General features: G+C 35.3%; 1 protein-coding gene across 9 annotated transcripts in view; it reads left to right on the top strand.

The window, feature by feature from the left end:
* LOC110448085 (thrombospondin-2-like) overlaps positions 1-21,875 on the top strand; it is a 95,946-nt gene extending 74,071 nt beyond the window's left edge. For 6 of the 9 annotated variants that reach the window (XM_021494135.1, XM_021494128.1, XM_021494132.1 and 3 more), the window contains 5 exons: positions 10,286-10,345; positions 14,055-14,231; positions 15,418-15,588; positions 18,645-18,809; positions 20,199-21,875. In XM_021494135.1, coding sequence (XP_021349810.1) covers positions 10,300-10,345; positions 14,055-14,231; positions 15,418-15,588; positions 18,645-18,809; positions 20,199-20,278 — 639 coding nt within the window. In that variant the 5' untranslated portion in view covers positions 10,286-10,299 and the 3' untranslated portion in view covers positions 20,279-21,875. Of the gene's footprint in view, positions 1-1,393; positions 1,456-1,515; positions 2,246-10,285; positions 10,346-14,054; positions 14,232-15,417; positions 15,589-18,644; positions 18,810-20,198 lie in introns of those variants that run through there. The other 3 variants (XM_021494133.1, XM_021494129.1, XM_021494137.1) reach the window with 3 other exon arrangements.
* The last annotated feature ends 367 nt before the right edge of the window (positions 21,876-22,242 follow it).

The following is a 22,242-nucleotide window of genomic DNA, read 5'->3' as shown; positions in this document are numbered from 1 at the left end:
TTTCTAACTCTCTTGTTCTTTTCGCCACTGTTTTTTCTCAAGGCGTATTTGTGAGAATGTTTATTCAATACAATCAAAGTAGCTATACCTCATTTTAAAAGGTGTATCTGAATAAACGTTCACTATATGTATTCGCTGTTGCCTGTTTTCGCAGTGCAAAGTATGCTCATCACAAAGTATAAGTAGATTGCTGGATTTAAAATATTAATATGATTGACAGAAAGGACTACTAGTTACCGTAGATTTACGACAAACGTTCAGGTCGATATTGCTTACTTCTTTTCACTTTGTCCAAACTGTCAATATGTTTACACAAAAAACAAAATAATTATAAATTTGTTCAGTATTCTAATGGCGAATAGTATACGTTTTCTCATGTATTTCATAACATATACAGAAACAGTAAGTGTAGAATGTGTAAATCCATGTAAAACAGAATGATGGCTACGCTTCTGTATATAATCTTACCACTGATGCAAGAATAACACAACTGTTGATCAATGATGACAGCGGGAGGACATTACGTTAACGGCTTTGTCATCAATACAGTGTGTATTGTATATTTTATGAATTTATACTTATCCGTGCTTAAAACAATGTGGCACTGGTGTACTTATATGTTTGACGTTTATTTATGTGTTTGAAAACTGGTTTTATATGTTATTGAAACGTAACGATGCATTTAGTGTATTAAACAATTCATTAGCTTGCATTCCTAATATCAAATAATCTATTTTTATAACAATTTGTGCAGAAAAAAATGAGTATTGTTGTGTATATTTTTCGAAGATCATATTAAATCCTAAAACGGGCTCATATTCCAGTTTTCTGTATAAATGATGTACGATAACATCAGTGATCGAATTGTTACCTTGCGTTATGTTCCATTGTACGTTCACTACTGCCGCGGTTAGCCTACATCCTTAGGTAACACAGACCAGATGGACAGCATAAACACACTTTTTACCATACACACAGAAAGACATTGAAGAAGATAATGTAGGAGAAACGCAATGAAACAATAGGTGGCCAACTTTACCCCACTCTTTGATGCTAATCAAAAAGAGTTCAACTCAAGTACCAGTAATTCTCGACCTCGGCTATCAGCGGGTGTGACGTAGACAAAACGTTACAACAGGAGTACCGCGTGCGTATCTATCGAACTACGAACATTCCTCCGCTGGTACTGAACTATCTTGCAGTATATACAAAGATATGTTAAATTGTATGTAAGTTGAATCAGTAGTTTAACCTAAGGCTAGTTGCCGTTTTAAATATTATATCAGTCCTACGGTATGATGATAACGCTAGATGTAAACGGGATGCTGGTTAGGATTCTGAAACCACATCCATTCAGTGCGTGCGATGCTACAGAGGGGCACCATGTACATATACTTGTATACAAAGTAGTATCGTATGTAGTAATGACAAGGCTCACTCAGGGTAGCTGTCATGGTGAGTATTACGTACACCGAGACCCTACAGTATGACCAGCTAAATGTTCTGACAGTATACAAAGTAATGTATGTAAGATGTATGTAGTTAGGAGCGATATAGAAAGTTTACATTAATACCTTTACAGCTATAGTTGTTCATTGTATCTCTTGGCTTGGCTGTTTACATCAGCTTCGGTACTTAGTGAGAACCATTGCCTGGCGTTTTTATGGCCACATCATTGTTCCTCAGAGGAAATGCATGACATCGGCACACAAACTGTTCAACGCGGCTCCACTAATTGAGATGCCGTTACATTTGCCGAAGCTGCCACACGGCACGAGAGGTTTTCTCCTTCTCCTTATGTACACACGTGGGTGATACAATTGTCTTTAAAGCAGGATGGGACTGGTCCTGTGTTTACGTGTTATAACGACCTTGTGATAGGTGTTACAGTGTTACCACAGTAAGTTTGTCGGTGTTACAGTGTTACGTCTAGATCTGCCAGGTCCTAGTCCTTCAGCTTCAGCAATATTTGTGGTAGATCTGAGTTCCGATGAGGATGCACGTATAGAATGTTCCAATTTTGAAATATAAGTAAAACGTTTAATCAAACTGCAAAATGATCTTGCTGTAAGGAATGTATAAAGTAAAAGACAGATTATGTGAGAAACCTGGTACTTACGACACACTTGATGGTGTGGTGGTTCTGTGATGTGTCTGACGTCATGTACCTTTGGGATTTACACATGTGTGAAGGTAGACGGAGCCAGGCAAAGCTGTGATAACTGTTTCTGGGATAAATCTAAAGGTTAGTTCGCTCCATGTTACGTAATGCACGACCTTCTGTAACTGTTAAAAAACCACCCTCATAAAGATGAGTTCATGCATTTCTTTCCTTCCTTGGACCTGTTTTCAAGATGTTTGAGTCGTCTATCTTTATATTGGTTTCACATATGATCATACACCGTGTGATTAGAAATCTATTACAAACTAAAATACTTTATGATAAACATGAACACGTGCATGAAACTTGTATGCATCCTGTGCATGCAGGTATTTTCCACAGCTGTTACATGCACAAAGAATGCACGTGTGTGTTACTCTTGTTTGTAGTTGTTAATGTGGTATTGTGTAGGAATGCGAAGTGGAATGGATTGATATCACACTACAGGACTGCAATAATAACGCGGCATTGTGTAATGTTATAAGGCCATAATTCATATTGGAAGCATTGTAATTAAAGCGAATAGAAAACACATTAAAACACAGCTGTGATGTCAGCCATTGTTATTTGCGTACTATATCTAACAGAATTCATAGACATCACATGTAGCCGTCCTATATATTACCTGTAGCTGTCCAATAAGTACACAACAGTCCACTTGTTGGACATCTACAGGTAAATTATTGGACAGCTACAGGAAAATATTGGACAGCAAAAGGTAATCTTTTGAATGAGCACATAGTTATGCTATACAATGGAAACCATAGTAATAGAATAAATGTGAAAATAAATATGCATTGAATATAACACAGAATTTAAATATCAACATTCCTGAAGTATATCCGATATTTTTATTCCCATAGTCAGATTTCCCATGCACTATATTTTTTCCTTGAAAGAAGGTTGGAATCACGGAACACTCTTTTTACATGAAACATCCATATAAATGCATACATATCCAAACACTTTACTTATGGACACATTTCCAGCATTAGTTGTACTTCCCTTTGAATTCGTAATTTTGGCAATAACACTTTGGAGTTGAGGGCAGTTGAAATCTTGCATTTTTCCCACAATTTACGTCCACAAAATTTCTTTCGTATCATCCCTTGAGATGTTCGTGTATAATCCAGATATATACATGTAGCTGTGATATATCTTTGATAAAAATATTTTGGAGGTGGTGTTGAAATATTGAATTTTCTCACTTTAATTGTGTGGTTTAATTCTTTCAGTTTCATTCTCTAACAGATATAATCCCAGAAATATACTGTAATCACTTTCTTCAATAAATCAATCACATTATTTGCATTTAAGGTATTTCATACAGGCTCATGTCAGTGTATATAGTATGAGACTGGCTAATAACTTTTCCCCAAAATTATAAAAATGTGGAAGTTGGTTGGTATACCCATGTCAGGAAAAATGTCAATAATGACCTTTGCAAAAATTAATTGTCGATTATATTATTGATTTTGTCTGAAAAGTAACTTTTGAATGCAGAATTTTAGTGGCGCAAAATTGCATTGAATATTATAATCCATGAAAACATTTACCTGTACATGCATTCCTGAAGTATCTGTGTATTGACTATTATCGAGAAAAATGTAAGAAAATACTTCACATCTCAAGAATGATGGCATGTATTTTCATTGGATATTTTACAATAATTTATGAAGCTAACAAGGCTATTGATACAAGTCAAGCCAGATTACCTGAGTGAGAACCTGAAGGTGTTTTGAATGGTGTACATTGCACAGGTAAAATCGCACTTGCTTTGCATGCTTTTTCCCAACTTCAGGCAGCCTTGTTGGCTTTATGCTAAGTTGTGATTTATTCAGTGGAAATATATGCTATTATTCTGGAGATTTGACACATTTTCTTACATTTTTCTCGATAATAGTCAATAAATGGATACTTCAGGAATGCATGTTCAGGTAAGTTTTTTCATTAATTCCATTATTCATTGCAATTTTGCGCCACTAGAATTCTACATTCAACAAAGTCAACAATATTTTCAACAAATAATTTCTGCAAAGGTCATTATTGACATTTTTCCTGACATGGGTATACCAACCAACTTCCACATTTTTATCATTTTGAGGAAAAGTTATAGCCAGTCTCATACTTTATACACTGACATGAGCCTGTATGAAATACCTTAATCCATTTCAATACTGAATGCTCCAAACGTACTGCACAGGGACTGTGTTGGGAACGCACCTTCAATGTTGAACGACATTATTCGAATGAGACTAAATTCTACTCGGGCATATTTCACACACCTGTAATGCATGCACTTGTACAAAAGCATGCTAAGTATGCTTAAGGACACCACTGTCCTTAATTGTATCAATAGCCTTCGTGATATGAACAGATATTGAAACTGTCCAATATTAACACAAAGAGGGTGTATGTAGCGCCGACGACAGTCCAATGTTAACACAGATAGGGTGTATGAAGCGCCGACGACAGTCCAATGTTAACACAAAGAGCGTGTATGTAGCGCCGACCAGTCAAATGTTAACACAAAGAGGGTGTATGTAGCGCCGACGACAGTCCAATGTTAACACAAAGAGCGTGTATGTAGCGCCGACGACAGCCCAATGTTAACACAAAGAGGGTGTATGTAGCGCCGACGACAGTCCAATGTTAACACAAAGAGGGTGTATGTAGCGCCGACGACAGTCTAATGTTAACGCAAAGAGGGTTATGTAGCGCCGACGACAGTCCAACGTTAACACAAAGAGGGTGTATGTAGCGCCGACGACAGTCCAATGTTAACGCAAAGAGGGTTATGTAGCGCCTACGACAGTCCAATGTTAACACAAATAGCGTGTATGTAGCGCCGGGACGACAGTCCAACGTTAACACAAAGAGGATGTATGTAGCGCCGACGACAGTCCAATGTTAACACAAAGAGGGTGTATGTAGCGCCGACGACAGTCCAATGTTAACGCAAAGAGGGTTATGTAGCGTCTACGACAGTCAAACGTTAACACAAAGAGGGTGTATGCAGCGCCGACGACAGTCCAATGTTAACACAAAGAGGGTGTATGTAGCTCCGACGACAGTCCAATGTTTTACATAACAGACAGTTTGAGGCTTATATCCTTTACCTACATGTACATAGTAAACGCATGATGTCAATTTAGGAAATTAAGTCAAGACTGCATATTATACCTTACTAGGGATGTGTTCCAAAGTGACGGTGTAGATAATGTTATCATGTATTGTATTGTATTTGAAATCATATATTATGGATGATACATTCTCTGTATATCTTTATGTACCTAACATAAGAGTACACCACAAGATATGGACAGGTAAAGGTTAATCTAGACTAAAGACACGGTCATGATTGCTATCAGGATCTCACAGTTAAATATGCTATTTCGTCGCGTGATATTAATATCGATCTTTTTATTATGCTCAATAGTGTTTATTGTATCGTTGTTACTTCCTCGATCCTCGCTTTGAGCACGTGACATCTCTGGGATTTACTTCCCCGGTTCTTACTTTGAGCAAGTGATATCTCCTGGATCTTACCCGGATGTATATGCCGGGTGTCGTTGACAAGACTATAGACGTTTATTCTTCCGGAACAAATGGTCTTATATTCTCCTTGTACAATGTTCAAGGGACTAATGTAACTTTTTTTCTTGCACATATTTTGCCTTACATTATTGATTTTGAGTTCCTATTACGGTTCTGCTGACACATAGATATTCTGCTGTTAGTTCTCCTTAAGTCTGTTACGTTATATCCATTTCTGTATAAATTATTTAATTTAGTATAAGATTCAACTTATACAAAATCTAGATCAGACATATGCCGTATACACACAGACGACAGAGAATATTTAATGATGTCTTCAATAAAACAAATGTATTTCACGAGTGTGGCTAATATTTTGATCATTTTCACGAGTGCGCAGCACAAGTGAAGAATATCAAAATATTATCCACATGAGTGTAATATATTTGTTATTACTGAAGACACCATTACATTTTCTATTTATTACATTTATAAAGCATAAAACATGAAATGTGTAATGCATTAAACAAGGCAGGAATCAGAAGAGTTATAATTAGCGCCATATTCTAATGACGTCACGCTTGACAATATGTTATTAATTGTATATTTATGTAAATACTGGAGTGTGCATACCAAACATTTACCATAATAGCCACTTATTCTACCGTCGCTTCATTTAAATCTTAACAAAAAATCGTTGCCTTTGAATGCAGCAAATAGAAGATACCGATATGATTGGTCAATACCAAAAGGGATATTTTCACATTGGAAAAAAAATCTCTTTTGATACATGTATTTGTCACATTGTGAAAGATATCAGTTTTATCAAGTTGATAGAATCCGATTTCACTGGCAAAAAAAATAATAAATTTGATATTTAACGACATATAGGGTGACCCTCACACACGATTAACTTACATGTCCTAATCATCATGATCGTGAATTATATTCCAAGACTGATTGAAACAGTAAACACCATTGTCTTTACAGAGATTTGTAACATAAGGATTTATGTTCATTACGGGACGACTTTAATGTTATCACATACAATAGTATAGATATTGATTAATAAATATACACAACGGAATCGTGTGTACGGTGAACGATAGGGTTACAATTACATAGCATATCGATAGATAATCTACTTGTTAATATACATACCGGGGAATTTGTAATAAATAACATCTTCAACACGATTTAAATGCGAGAAAGGAACACTCTTTCTTTCAAATTTCATGTTGCAATACATGGGCAGTCTTTACAGCAATGCTTAGATATTTTCTCCCAGACACCAAATTGTGCTTTCGTGAATCCAATTTCTCCTTCGCCTGATCACAAGGCATATTCTGTAATTGTGTTTCAATCAGACGTACCGTCTGGAATCTAGAAATGTGATTTCTTTTCTCAAAGATTTCATTTGTGCGTATGTTTGCATGTTAGACAACAATTGGATTTCGTATAAATAAAAATGTAAGAAAATTCGTGTTCGAAGATTAAATAGGGCTAAGCCACGACAAATGTATATCTGTTAAGATCGATACACACAAAGATATATAGAAAATCTGACAACAGCAAACTGTGCAAGCTGCATTCAGAACATGGCGTAGGTACATATACTTCAATTTGTAAGATAGCCGTTCTGTTGGTATTCAAAATGACGAGCTTCACATTCAGGTCAATGCTTATATGATATGTATGAAAATATGGGTTTGGTGCTTGCAGTCGTCTCTAAAGCCTACAGAACCTGGAATAACTATGATCATGCTTTGGACATGTGTAACTCTGAGGAACACCTACCATGTATGCTGAGATCGATTTTGTCTGATTTATATGGTGAGCCAGTGACGATAAATGCTAGAGTGAGGGGAGACAGATAAAGCTGTGTTCTAGCCGTGGCTCCTTTGATATCTGCATTATGTGGCTTTCAAATCACATTTTATCAAGAAACAAAAAAAGAATTTGAAATTATATTGTCTCTTTCTAATAGGAGTACTTTATGTCCGCCCACACGCCGCTTTTGCATATTTATTGTGTAAGCTAACACAGAACCTTTTCGCCATACATTGCTCAACTTACGTACTTTACATTCCTTGGACGTACCATAGTGGTAAAAGCTATGATTTTTAACCTCCCCTTTAATTGAAATAACCAACATCAATCCTGTATAGATGTGGACTTTTATACTTACTTATCATAACGCTGCTCCAGTACCTCCTGTGATGAAATCAACTGTAGGATTCAGTTACAACTTCATGTTGGACAAGTCGTGTCCAGGACACATACTATAACAACTCAGCCGAAATGGAAAATACGAGACACATATAAGATACAGTTACCAAAAATTACCATGGAAACAGAGCGCGTCATGTTGATCCCTACAATGTCTGCTTCCCAGATCATAACAGAATTGTATAAAGCGTTCACATTAATGAGGAGCGTTTTAACAATTGAAAAAGGAGCGGAAACATCTGTCAACACGGCGGGTTTGGGGGAGGGGGTTGAGCTACCGGCCAGCAGGTGACTGTAACGTCGGTTGTTCCAAGAGTATTGTCGACTCGTGGTGTTGTATTTTTGAGCAAGGCACTTAGCCCTCATTGCTAATTACAGTGACTCCGAATGGATTATAACATGGTCTAGGTTTGTGCTCTCATATTTAAGTGGTCTGGCACTATGAATGATGCGGTTGGAAGCACCGTCCCAACAAACAAAACAACCTCACGCACGCACGCGAGCACTGCACACGCGCTGGCAGCAACACATATTGAGGAAAAGTGTCAACATACTTAACATGAAGAGCTAGTTAATTTGTTAAAATACCAGTAAAAACATTGGATCAACACTATACAAGGTGTCACTTAAATACCAGTAAAACATTGGATCAACACTATACAATGGGTCACTTAAATGCTGGTTTTGTTTCCATATGTACGTATGTACTTTGTCGCCCGGTTTGTCAGTGAATGTTAGACGGCCTCAGGGTGAATAGTGCGTTTTTTGGAACACGAAATAAACAACAATTTATGTATATTGTATAATTCATTTCACACTGAAACACAATTGCAGAACAATAAAACTGCCATTAATGTATTTAAGATGTGTTTTAAGGCTATATTACTTTGTGTGGTTATTTTACCTGCCTTTGTGTGGTTATTTTACCTGCCTTTGTGTGGTTATTTTACCTGCCTTTGTGTGGTTATTTTACCTGCCTTTGTGTGGTTATTTTACCTGCCTTTGTGTGGTTATTTTACCTGCCTTTGTGTGGTTATTTTACCTGCCTTTGTGTGGTTATTTTACCTGCCTTTGTGTGGTTATTTTACCTGCCTTTGTGTGGTTATTTTACCTGCCTTTGTGTGGTTATTTTACCTGCCTTTGTGTGGTTATTTTACCTGCCAGGGCAAATGTGGGTTTACTTTATAGTCTTCTTTTATTTCCTATTCCAATATAGACTAACTAAATTGAGAAAGGAAGACCCGTTTTTACTTATAAACCTATTGACCAATATGATTGAATAAGGAAGACCCACAGTTACTTGAAGGCCAATCCAGAAAAAAAACATGATTGGAAAAGTTTCTTGAAGACCGACCAATGCAGCTGGTCTTCAAAAAGAAAGAAAAACATAATAATAAAATCTGTACATGTCTGCTGCGTTGAGTATAAGCCAGCCTAGACAGGTTGGCCTGTATCGTGATGATTTCCCCCCAGTCCTAGGCATAATACATTGTCTAGCAAATCATATGTTATCTCTACACAACCAGTAGGAATGGTCGCAAAACTCGTTTAGAGAAAAGGGGACTTTAAAAGAGCATTTTTTTCAATTTGCTTTACTATTGCAATGTTGTAAACTTTTGAGATATAGTGTCAGCCTGTCAAGATAACATACATTTCCCCATAAGCTGATTTGTGCAACGAAATTGAATTCTACACTACGGATTTGAGACACATTAAAATAAGTATTTTAGAGCTATTCTAAAATGAAAATAAAGGAGAAGCAAGGCTTCATTCAATACTGTTCTTTTTGGCTTTTTATCTGTCAAACACGATAAGTTCTTGTCCTTTACGATGTAGACATACGGGAATACATTTTGGTTTTCATTCTTGCCTTTTATCCGGTCGTTTTGAATTGCTTACATGTATAATATACTTATATTACCAAATATAAAGGATAGCTATCTACACTACATGCTTTACCCCGTGGAGCTAAACGGCCAGCAGACTTACCATTTATACAGAACTGCAGTTCTATTACTTCAGAAAATATAAAGGATAGCTATCTAGACTACATGCTTTACCTCGTGGAGCTAAACGGCCAGCAGACTTACCATTTATACAGAACTGCAGTTCTATTACTTCAGAAAATATAAAGGATAACTATCTACACTACATGCTTTACCTCGTGGAGCTAAACAGACTTACCATTTATACAGAACTGCAGTTCTATTACTTCAGAAAATTCGAAATTCTACCATAAAGAAATTCCAGTTTATTAAAACGATATTCAAACATGTCTTTCAACATGAACATTTTTGCTACATTTTCAGGTTTTATAGTAAACACTACTTAACTATTTCCTGTATTTGTGTTTTACAGATATATGACGAGTGATGAATGTTAGCCGTCTACTTCTTATTCTCGTCACACTATATGAAGGTAAGTGTGTATTATGTGTGACACCGTAGTCAGTCCGATGTCAGATACTGGTCCAGTTTGTATGTTAAATACAGTAATGAATATAACACAGTACTAGTAATCGGCATTATGATACGGTAATCAGTATGTATGACGTGTTAATTGGTAGTATAATAGGTAATCGGTATGTATCTAATGATAATCAATATGTATAGTACGGTAATCAGTACGGTAATCGGTATGTATAGTACGGTAATCAGTACGGTAATCGGTATGTATAGTACGGTAATCAGTACGGTAATCGGTATGTATAGTACGGTAATCAGTACGGTAATCGGTATGTATAGTACGGTAATCAGTACGGTAATCGGTATGTATAGTACGGTAATCAGTACGGTAATCGGTATGTATAGTACGGTAATCAGTACGGTAATCGGTATGTATAGTACGGTAATCAGTACGGTAATCGGTATGTATAGTACGGTAATCAGTACGGTAATCGGTATGTATAGTACGGTAATCAGTACGGTAATCGGTATGTATAGTACGGTAATCAGTACGGTAATCGGTATGTATAGTACGGTAATCAGTACGGTAATCGGTATGTATAGTACGGTAATCAGTACGGTAATCGGTATGTATAGTACGGTAATCAGTACGGTAATCGGTATGTATAGTACGGTAATCAGTACGGTAATCGGTATGTATAGTACGGTAATCAGTACGGTAATCGGTATGTATAGTACGGTAATCAGTACGGTAATCGGTATGTATAGTACGGTAATCAGTACGGTAATCGGTATGTATAGTACGGTAATCAGTACGGTAATCGGTATGTATAGTACGGTAATCAGTACGGTAATCGGTATGTATAGTACGGTAATCAGTACGGTAATCGGTATGTATAGTACGGTAATCAGTACGGTAATCGGTATGTATAGTACGGTAATCGGTACGGTAATCAGTATGTATGACGTGGTAATTGATAGTATTATAGGTAATCGGTATGTTTATTATGAGAATCAGTAGGTATAGTACGGTAATCAGTAGGTATATTACGGTAATCAGTATGTATTGCACAGAAATCAGTATATATAGCACGGTAATCAGTATGTATAATACGGCAAATCAGCATAAATATTACGGTAATCAGTATATATATTGAGGTAATCAGTATGTATAGTCGGTAATCATTATGTATGTTACGGTAATCAGTATGTATATTACGGTACTCAGTATGTAAAATACGGTAATCAGTATTTATATTCCGGTAATCAGTATGTTTAGTCGGTAATCATTATGTATGTTACGGTAATCAGTATGTAAAATACGGTAATCAGTATTTATATTCCGGTAATCAGTATGTACAATACGGTAATCAGTATTTATATTCCGGTAATCAGTATGTTTAGTCGGTAATCATTATGTATATTACTAAAACCAGTATTTATATTGAGGTAACCATTATGTAAAATGCAATCATCTGTATGTAAGACGCCGTAGTAAGTAATCTGCAGGTTTACCCCACTTATAAACATTTAATAATACATGTGGAATGAATGCTATAATAAATGAACGAACTAGCAACAGTGTATAGGGATAAATTATACCACTATACCTTAAATTAGACCATCATACCTCAAATTAGATCATTAAACTTCAGATTGACCATTAAACCCCAGATTAGACCAACATACCTCAAATTAAACCATCTTACTTCAAATTAGACCAGTAGGCCTTAAACCGGAATATTTGGGGAAAACACGAAACAACAAGGTACAAAAGACATTACTGAAAAGACTAAAACAACGTGCACCTCAGAAGCACAATTGTCATTGCAAGCCATCACATCAACATCAAAATGAATATCCTACAACCAGGCACACACTCACCATTTAAGGTTATTTACTGTTTATCAACAATATATCAACATGTAAACAGTAAAATACGAATCTTGTCAACGCGAATTAGAATATCTTGCGAAATATTATTCGGACTTATTGAACCAAGCTATATACACATACTAACGATATACGTATCTTTAAACCAGTTCAAATGCTTGTTCATATGATGTTTTATTTCAATTATAGCTTTATAATCAATAATATAAACATCTGATTGAATTCGATTTTTCTGAATTTTATTTTGCATTAATGAAATACTGAATTTGAATCACGAAATTATTGCTGATTCTATAATGTATATCCGTGCAACAAAAACGTAAGATAAACCTTACAATCATACAAATTATGCAACGGCAGGACAAGTCAAGTTAGATGTATCGCTTGTTCAAAGCTGTTTTGATGGTTTTAATGATAACGGATAGTTAGTAGAAGCTGAGAGATATCCATGCCGTCGCCTGGCTTCACGTCAATTCACTGCAATATGAAATGTGAAGAAATTGAGGTTTGTAAATAATGACAAAATAGCAATAAAATTCATAAGGTGTTTTTTTCAATATAACAAGAGTAAACCATGTGTACCGAAAACAAACAGTCATTATATTTACTTGCAACATGCATTCACGTGCAAACCATTACTGTCTCCGACTTGCCAGCAAAGCGCTGGTATCAACATGTTATAACATATCCGATGTTCTCGGAATTTTTCTCGGAATTTTTCTGACCCTTTTAGCTCAGACAAAAAGCGGTTGTAATGAAATGATTATAACCGACGTTGTCCCACAATTTAGCAAACGTACAGGAACACATGTTTCTTATTAGACGCATCATTAGGCCTACGTTCCTAGTCTCGCAAGATAGAACATGAATACGATATCATCTTAATTATATCATGAGAAGAGAATATAGGTCTGACATAATAGAAAAAGACGGCTATGTTTGATGTAGATCTACCGAGAAAGGACATCCCTAGCGGGGCCACAGCACTGGTTGTCAATCAGCAAAGAGCCAGGATTGGTAATATGTATTGGCTATTAACTTGAACACTCACAAGGCGACGGCTGATCGTCTATCAAAGTGGTCTGGGTATGCATCAGTTAAACTAGAAACAAAATTATATCTCTTGTACATTTTAATGTCCGTTTTATAACAAGACTCGTCTTTGTATCCTATTCTATTAAGCTAGCATATTATCATTAGGGCTATTTAAAAATGTTTTTTAATGAAAAACATGAAATGTTGGCATACCACCAGTTGTGATACCCATTATTAGATTTGAGATATTGGATAAACATCTTTATCTAAATTTTATGTGATGGGGAAGAGTATTTTATACGCTAATTTATAAATTAATATATATTTATACAACTAATGTTAGAGAATCGTTTCTTTTCCCTATTTGCTTATGTTGATATGTCGCATAGAAAACATTCCGAATAAAGGTAAAACAGCAATTGAAACATGTTCAGCAGGAAACCTGACCCAAAAATGATACAGCGTGGAACAATACTCCGAAAACAGTTTGACAAAAATGCAAATCAATATACACGAACGTTATATTGAATTGTCTATGCTGTGTAAAGCATATTTTGACCAAAGGTTTTACTGTCGCTGTGATCCCGATCTTCAATAATGCACTAACAATAAAGCCCGTGATTTCATAAAGCTTTTTATGGAGGGTCATTTCGAGCTATCAACTAGTATTTACGTTGTTGAACACAATTCAAACACCGCAAATTGGTCAAACACCTGCTCAATATTCACCATTCCAGATTTAAGTGCTATTAAGCATATCTTACGTTCACATGTGTAGTCAAATTGCATTTCAGTTTCAGACGCTGTTGTGTTTGGTGGATGGGGAGAGTGGGGTGAATGGTCAGACTGCTCCGTTACATGTGGATACGGAACTATCAAACGGAGCAAGGTCTGGTTAAAAGAGGACGGAACTGTGTTCAACTATACTTACATATCTATCGTCGAGTGCTGGACTAAAGTACCCTGCCCAAGTGAGTTCAATGTAACGGCGTTCTTCCTTTACTGTTATGAATGTTTATCAGGGGCTACGTGAACTGTTTTGGTCTTCATTTTCTCAAAAGGTGCCGTGAACGCGTTGATAATGAACCCAAGAGTCTGACTGTTGATTAATGAGTGCAACGCCCCTGTTCAAGGTATAGCATAGGACAATACATTGAAGGATCTGATCAGTTATAACAGCACTTGGCTTTTGAGATTGGATGTTCGTGAGAAAATTGTTTGCTACTAAATACATGAATGAGTTTGTTATAATCAAAAACCTTTCAATAATAAGCCTATCACAGTAAACGTGTTTCACTGTGTCCAAATCGTACAAATAATATAAATATAACGTCTTATTTACGTTAACCAAAGAAACATGGTCTGTCTAAAGTTAGTATTTTTCTTTGAATTTCTATTCTCCAAAACGTAAATAATATCAAAAGGCTTGACACGAGAATCCTTCTCCCTCCCCCGTACCATTCTGATAAGTAACATTCTTTAGAATATAGCCTTCATTGATACTATACGACAATAAACCGTTCAGCAATGTGTTGCTGCAGTCGCGTTCTCTTTAACATACGATTTATAATTTTCATTTCAGAACATTAATTGATAACATGAAGTACTTTTGTAGAACACACCAGAGAAAAAAGGTTTGGTAGTTTGAAATGAAACAGGGTTTTTGTGTAGTGTGAAGGCATATAATCATCGAACGACCTTTGCGTAAGAAACTATTGATATTGCGCTTGTAAATTATTTCAGAATGACATAAATCTGTCTGTGTATACTGCCTGAGATGTAGAACATTGAAAATACTTTGTTTATTGTGTCTTAAATGTCGTTGAATATTTCACGTATATCTAATACAGTTTTGAGACGAAGTTGAACACCTTAATTTCTTTTATTCTGTTTATACTGCGCTTCATGTATATGCTGTTGAGTATTTGCGATACTTCGTTTATAAAGTGTGTTTTTTTTTTTATAGTTCACATGCTTCGTTTAAATTGTTATAGACACTGTTTACCATTTATCATACTTAGTTTATACTGTTTAGATGTTGTTGCACTTTTAGTTTACATTTTAACTGTTTAAGATGTTATTAAACCTTTATATACATAGTTTATACCTTTTTACTGTTTGAGATATGATTGAACATTAATTAAACTTGTGTTTAAGTACACGGGTCCTGGAGCGTGTGGACAGCTTGGACTCCCTGTACCGTGATGTGTGGTAACGGAACCAGAACGAGGACGAGGCTATGCAATTCACCGGAGCCAATGAACTTCGGAAAACCCTGCGAAGGGGAAACGTTAGAAGAACTAAGCTGCAACGAACTAACATGTCCAGGTATGTATATATAGATTGTTTGTTTAATACTGCCATTTTCTACTTAATAACACGACATAGTTGGTGTCGTAATGTCACTGGGTTCCTCAGCTTACGGTATCTCAATAGTCATAGTAGAGGCAGACCGGCGCCTTTACCAACTTTAGGAATATCGAAATTATTATAGTTAGGCAAATTACTTTCAATCAAAGATAGATATATCGGTAATAGAAGTTGAGAGTTTTCCTTAACAAACAAATATATTTACTGTGAATCTGTTTATATGAAGTTCATTATCAATTAATCTTTCCTCTGCTATTTGAACATTGGAGAAACAATGAATAGTCTTACTGCGGTGTACTGAAGTAGTAAGTGCGATTTATACAGGCGTGAAGAACCGATACAAATTATACAAAGATAAGTAATGTGTGTACAGGAGTATAGCTTCGTGTTGCCCTTATCATACGATCAAGTGAAGATGTAAGACTTGTATGGACTTAACATCCATTTCTTGATTACTCATTGGTCAATTCAATTATGACGTGCTTAGTATTAAAAATGATGAATAGGAGAGAGATAGTTAGATAACTGTCGGAAATAATCGTTTAAAAGGAACCTTAAACGCGATAAGTTGCTGAACAGTTTATGTATGTAGGTGCTTGTCAGGTAAGGGAACCTTGAAAACTTCCTTGAACGTTATCAACTGATGAACAGTTTATGTATGCAGATGCTTGCCGTGTAAGGTTGCATTCTTACTTGAAGGAGAAAGTACGTTTGTTGATACATGTACTTGTCGTGTAGAAAGCTATCTTTAGTTTGTGTTTTACATCATATTCTATATGTGCAGCTATGGCCGAGCCATATTTTAGTGGTCGAGTAAAACGGAGAAAAATCACGCTATAGCTTGATGAACAGTATATATGAGTGAAGATATCTATCTTGTACTGAAACCTGGAATATTAATAATTGTTAACACTGTACGTATGTAGATATATACTGTAGCACTCGTGTATGAATCCTAAACTCTTTCACTTGATCAACAAGTAAACCTAGGTCACTCTCGTCTATAGTCATGCACATACCAGGTGCTCCATCAAATGACGAACTGTATGTATAGATAATTGAATACTCGTCTGTAGAGCTGTGACCACCATCACGTGGTGTGAAGAATCTGGTACGTAATCAATATCTTTATTAAATGTACAGTCGAGACCGACAATCCAAGAAATGCTCTTTCCTGATACCCATGTTTCGGAACTATCCCCTTTTATCCGGAAATTTGTAATCCAGATCCGAATGAGTTATTTAGGGAACGATGTTTTACCAATACAAAAATTCCAAAATAATCTTACAACACGAGCCAGTCACGAAATGTCAATGAAAGGTCAAAGTAATAGGCTGGTCACGTTTGAATACAAATGTAAACAGTTGGAAGTACTCAATCACTGCTGCACGAAGTGTATATGTCATCTATTGTTTTAATGTATCAATGTCATTTGCTGATGATCCGAGAGAAACACAACATTTTTTCAATTTATCGCAACGAACAGCGGAAAATCGCCCGTGGCCATGTTCTCACTCCTTTATTTTGCAATTTCCCTAGCTAAATTTGAAAGATCAATTAATTTCCATTTCTATCTATCGACCCGCACCAATCCTGCATCTATACACACCAAGGTCTAACAGCCAAATGTATGGATTGCTTAGCGTGATTTTGGCAGCTTGTATTTCACCTCCTTTTGTCCATTTGTATTTAGTCATAAAGATATACTTAGGCATTTGTATTAAAAGTGGTGATCAAGGTTTGAAATACATTTTGAAAGTAAGCTTCTGTTTATGGTAAGTATAACAATATGTGTGTCTAGTTTCTGTAGATAAAGTCACCAAATCTTGTGACTGCCTAGACTAGGAATGCGAGGCAATGATCGCTGCGAGTGTATACTAAACTGGTATTACCGCGTCTGAGAAGGGCGATAACAATAAAACCCAACGAGAATTACACCGGAGAAGTGGTATTATCGAGGGCCGCAATCAACTACGAATGACATTTCTAAAACATTGCACGAAATATCAGACGAAATGATCAAAGGATTAATTAGGCGTCCACCTTTCTCTCTGTAGCCAATGGCACGTGTCCTAATGTGATTACCATAACAATTATGTGAACACCAAGATGTGTCAACTGGCTGAATCAACCTTTTTCATACTTCTTAAGGATTAGCCTTTGTGCTATGTAATACAGTTGTTAACTTGGTCGAGTTATTAAAAATATACAGAAAAACCTATGCTACTGTAGTCTCATCATTATGAAAATCGTTCGCATAGTTTTCGGTGAATCTGTTCTGACTGTTTTCTTAAACGTGCCACGCATTTAGACGATATCACGTATAAATTTACAAAAACCAATGTTAGATATAGGGAAATATCTCTTAACCGAATGCAACATGGATCCCGTTTTTCGTTTGGAATAGTCAGAGTTTAGAATTTCTCATATTTGATTTACAGTATCTTCTTGAATGATTTTTTCTTTTCAGGAATGGATTTTAACAAATTAAAATGTGACATCAGAGGGCATATCTTATTCTGTATTGATAATGTTAAGATATCTAAGGCACTGGGCACAGAATTGAAGGATTCGCCAATTAATAAAATCTAGTTAGTTGATGTAGAAAGCCAAAGTAAATAACAATGTTGTGTAATATTACTATGTAATTAACCATTTTGTTCAATTATGGATCCACTGCTAAACACTAATAACTAAGTATTATAAACTGGTTTTATTCTTTCTGGAAAGAACACTATATCTTGCAGGACTTTTACGAAAAATTATAAAGATTCCAACCCTGTACTTCAGATTGTTTTTCTATCGCACTAACCGATTGAGCTACTTCGGTTCAACTGAAGAGTACTGGCCCAAATGTGCTTCAGTTACATAAAAACGGAAGTGAGGGAGAGGTTACTGTATATAGCAAAACCGGAAGTTAAGGGGAGGTAACTGTATATAGCAAAAACGGAAGTGCAGTGGGACAAGGATCCTTAAGTGTATTTACATGTATTATTTGTTGCTATCGTTACAGATTTGCCGTTGAACTTTAACATGGACGTCTGCAACGACACGACATTTGTTTGTCACAACGAGCTTCAGTGTGTGGAGAAGTTCCTCCATTGTGACGGGGAACTGGACTGTCACGACGGCAGTGACGAAAAGGAATGCTACAGATACCTCAGTATGAACAGTAACGGTTAGCTCACCAGTCAGGATAACTCGCCCCTAAAATAGTGGCATATTAAAACTTGTTATCCTTACCTTATACAAGATCCTTCCAAGAAAGTTCTTTGGTCAGATCAATCAATGTGTTTTTTTGTTTTTTTTTGCATGCTCTACCCTTCAATGTTAGTTTAATATCAATTGCATACGAGTATGTATCAAAACAATATCCCTATCACATTTCATTGAAAAAGTAGAAAAGCAACTGCTAAGATAGTCTTGTACAGACCCCATATTACGTTGGTAACAATATATAAAGCTATATTCAATCGAGTATAAGATTACTTTCCTCTGTGTATTTCAATCTCCACTCGTTCAAGTCATTCAATCAATGCAAACATGTTTAGTTTTTGAAATAGTGTTATTCGGAATAAGGGAAATATGACCGAGGAAATTTTAGCGTGCGAGGGGAGCATGCTGTTTTATTTCCCCGTCATTTTATCAATATTACTCAATCGGGCACGATATAAGATATAGGAGGTGAAGAGGTATATCATAACATATTTATGGACACATTTTAGGATGTTTCATGCTTCACAAACAATCTCGTTGATATATTCACTCGCGGCTATATGGAGCATATAAATTTGAATCTCGGATTAGTTTGTTGTTCACCAATTCCGTCTTTGCGTATTGCAGAGTTATCTTCTCTTTGGAGCAGGTGTTGATTGTTACGTCATCAGTTTGTGTGAGAAAATTACGTCGTTTTCTCAAACATTGATGACGTTACTCTCACAAACAAGTGACGTAACAATCAATACCTGCTCCCAAGAGAAGATAACTCTGCAATACGCAAAGACGGAATATTTGAGGTATGAATAGGAAATAATAAATGTGATATTTAATACACAGTGACAGTGTATTGGTATCAGGTATTGTCCATAGTCAGATACAGCCATGTAATACACGATAAGTAGTTCACAATATTGCAATCATCCTAGTAGCAAGAATTGCTTTTTTGGTTAACTCGTGCTTGGTTGTTATCCCATGATTTGATTATATATATTAGTATATAATTTGAAACAAAAATGGATTCGGATGATTTTTATCTATGCGTCGTTTTGTTCGCTGAAGTTGTTTGGCATATTATGAGTTAATGATGAAAATATTAAGAAAAGTATTGTATGCAAATATTGACCAATTGAAGGTTTCAAACACCACACATGTTTTACCTGAAGTAAAGGATAGTGTACAATGTCTTTTTATTACACGGACGTTCGAAAACATCCGTGTGCTACAAAAGTGTGTGGATGTATTCATCCAGAAAATATCATATAAATATAGTAGTATATTGGCAAAACAATATGAATAAGTAAACAATATCGATATACATAGTTTAAAACATATCCTCTCTCATTTTCAGATTGTGTTTACATATCAAGTCAGTCATTGATGTTAACATTATTTGGACTACTTTTCACAAGGACTCTACAATATTCCTGACATCGGATGGATTTGTGGATGTAAGGAGCACACTGTCCATCTAACAATTGTGATATTAACAGCGGAAGTACGTGGCGGAAGCTATTTTAGATGAGTAACCGAACTACTTTCTGGACTGACTACATGGATGAAAATCCTAAGTGATATGATGTGATATGTATTGTATACGTGGGATATTATATTTCACTTAGACGAATGAACCGTCAATAAATGTTAGAGTTACTTCCCTTTGCAGTTGAATGCAATACTGTAAATTAATTGTTCATACGATATACATAACAAACCTCATCGAAAGCGATATGATTTAAAAGTGAAACGAGAATAGAAGAATGGAATTGTCAGATTTGGCAATGTGATATACAAATTGCATTATCAACCAACGAAAACAGGATCTTTTGCGCGGAGGAGAATTTGTGAACAAAGTTCATTGATACATGAAAATAATTGTATGCAGTATTAAGTATTATTTGACTCGATGAACTGATCGTTTAAGTACATAAATGCAAATCATAATTCACTTCGTAAATGAAGTATTTGTTTGATACTTATTATAAACTGATACAGACTAAAATATTAGTTGATACTAGACAACACCCTCAAAATTTTGGTAACAGATCGACTTTTACTTTTAGTAATGTAACAGAAAACTTTGTTGCATTATGTAGCAGATTCAGTTATGTTAATGATGAATACAATTATTTCAACTTAGGTTTCAGTTATATAACACACAGTACATGTATTTTCATTCTGAATCTGACCTGAATATGTCCAACCATGTTCGATTTACATGGATTTCGGTATTTTTAAAACATATGTTTCGATTAAAATCTAATTTAGTTAACAGATTTAAGTAGTATTGATGTAGAATTGACGACACACATGACATTAACTGAAAGTAACATAGTATATGTTTATTTAAAATACATGTGATATTACATAATGTGGATGAAAAAAAAATATAACACCAATTATTTGGACAATGTGACCAGTCCAAATACTAAAATTACCAGATACGATATTACGTCGTCTCACAAAGTCAGTTAGATATACAATATTTTAATCGTATTTTAAATGTTGATTTATTTGGATTTCATCATCATCATCACACATATCGTTTATATATAAGACGGGAATGCACATATCACAAAAGAGGAAGAAAACATTCATCATATATTTATTAAAATTGTAGCTGTAATACATGTCATGAGTGTGGTTCATACGTTTTTGTATGATAAATAAGAATAATGGCCATTCTCCACTCGATTTCATTTTTTTAAATGAAACAAGTTGAGCTTGAGATCTTTAGTGAGACATGATAACACGATACCTTTGTTCAATGTACCAGTGATTTCAATTGGAGAGATATCCGGTACATTGTTTACCTAGTGTTGTGCAGAATGACCAAAATGTTCCAACGCCTTGGTTTTGTTTAAAGATAATTGTCGTAGTACATTTGTTAAATGGAAAATTCCATTCTAGATCAAAATTTTCTTAACCAATTTGTTTTCGAAATTTTGCACATTACTAGGTATATATATGTTTGTTGTCTCGCGACCATTTTAAAATTATACAGTTTTTTTTTTTTAGTAATGATATTAAAAATGACGATTGTTTTTAAATATATATATCCAAACATAAACAAACTTACCTGGTAGTATAAATTATAATTATATAGTGAAAATATGGTCGCAATTCAAAGAACGTTTATTTGTTTATTTAACTTTTTCCTTTTAAATGTCATTTTTAAATATTGTAATCATGGACACTTTCGAAGTTGAAGAATGTCCTTCTGTTATTTAAAAAAAAAAATTAAATACATTATTTAAATGCATTCATGTAACATGAAGCAATACGAATGTTGATGCGAAAATAATAGCAATATGCACCCAATACACTACATTGTATAACGGATACCCTGGTATATCAAACTGTCGATGTTTTTTACATGCAATATGGAAACTTGA

The sequence above is a fragment of the Mizuhopecten yessoensis genome, unplaced genomic scaffold (assembly GCF_002113885.1).
Source record: "Mizuhopecten yessoensis strain PY_sf001 unplaced genomic scaffold, ASM211388v2 scaffold3819, whole genome shotgun sequence".
NCBI lineage: Eukaryota > Metazoa > Mollusca > Bivalvia > Pectinida > Pectinidae > Mizuhopecten > Mizuhopecten yessoensis.
The sequence above is the reverse complement of the archived record's forward strand: the minus strand, read 5'-3'. Positions and strand labels throughout refer to the sequence as shown.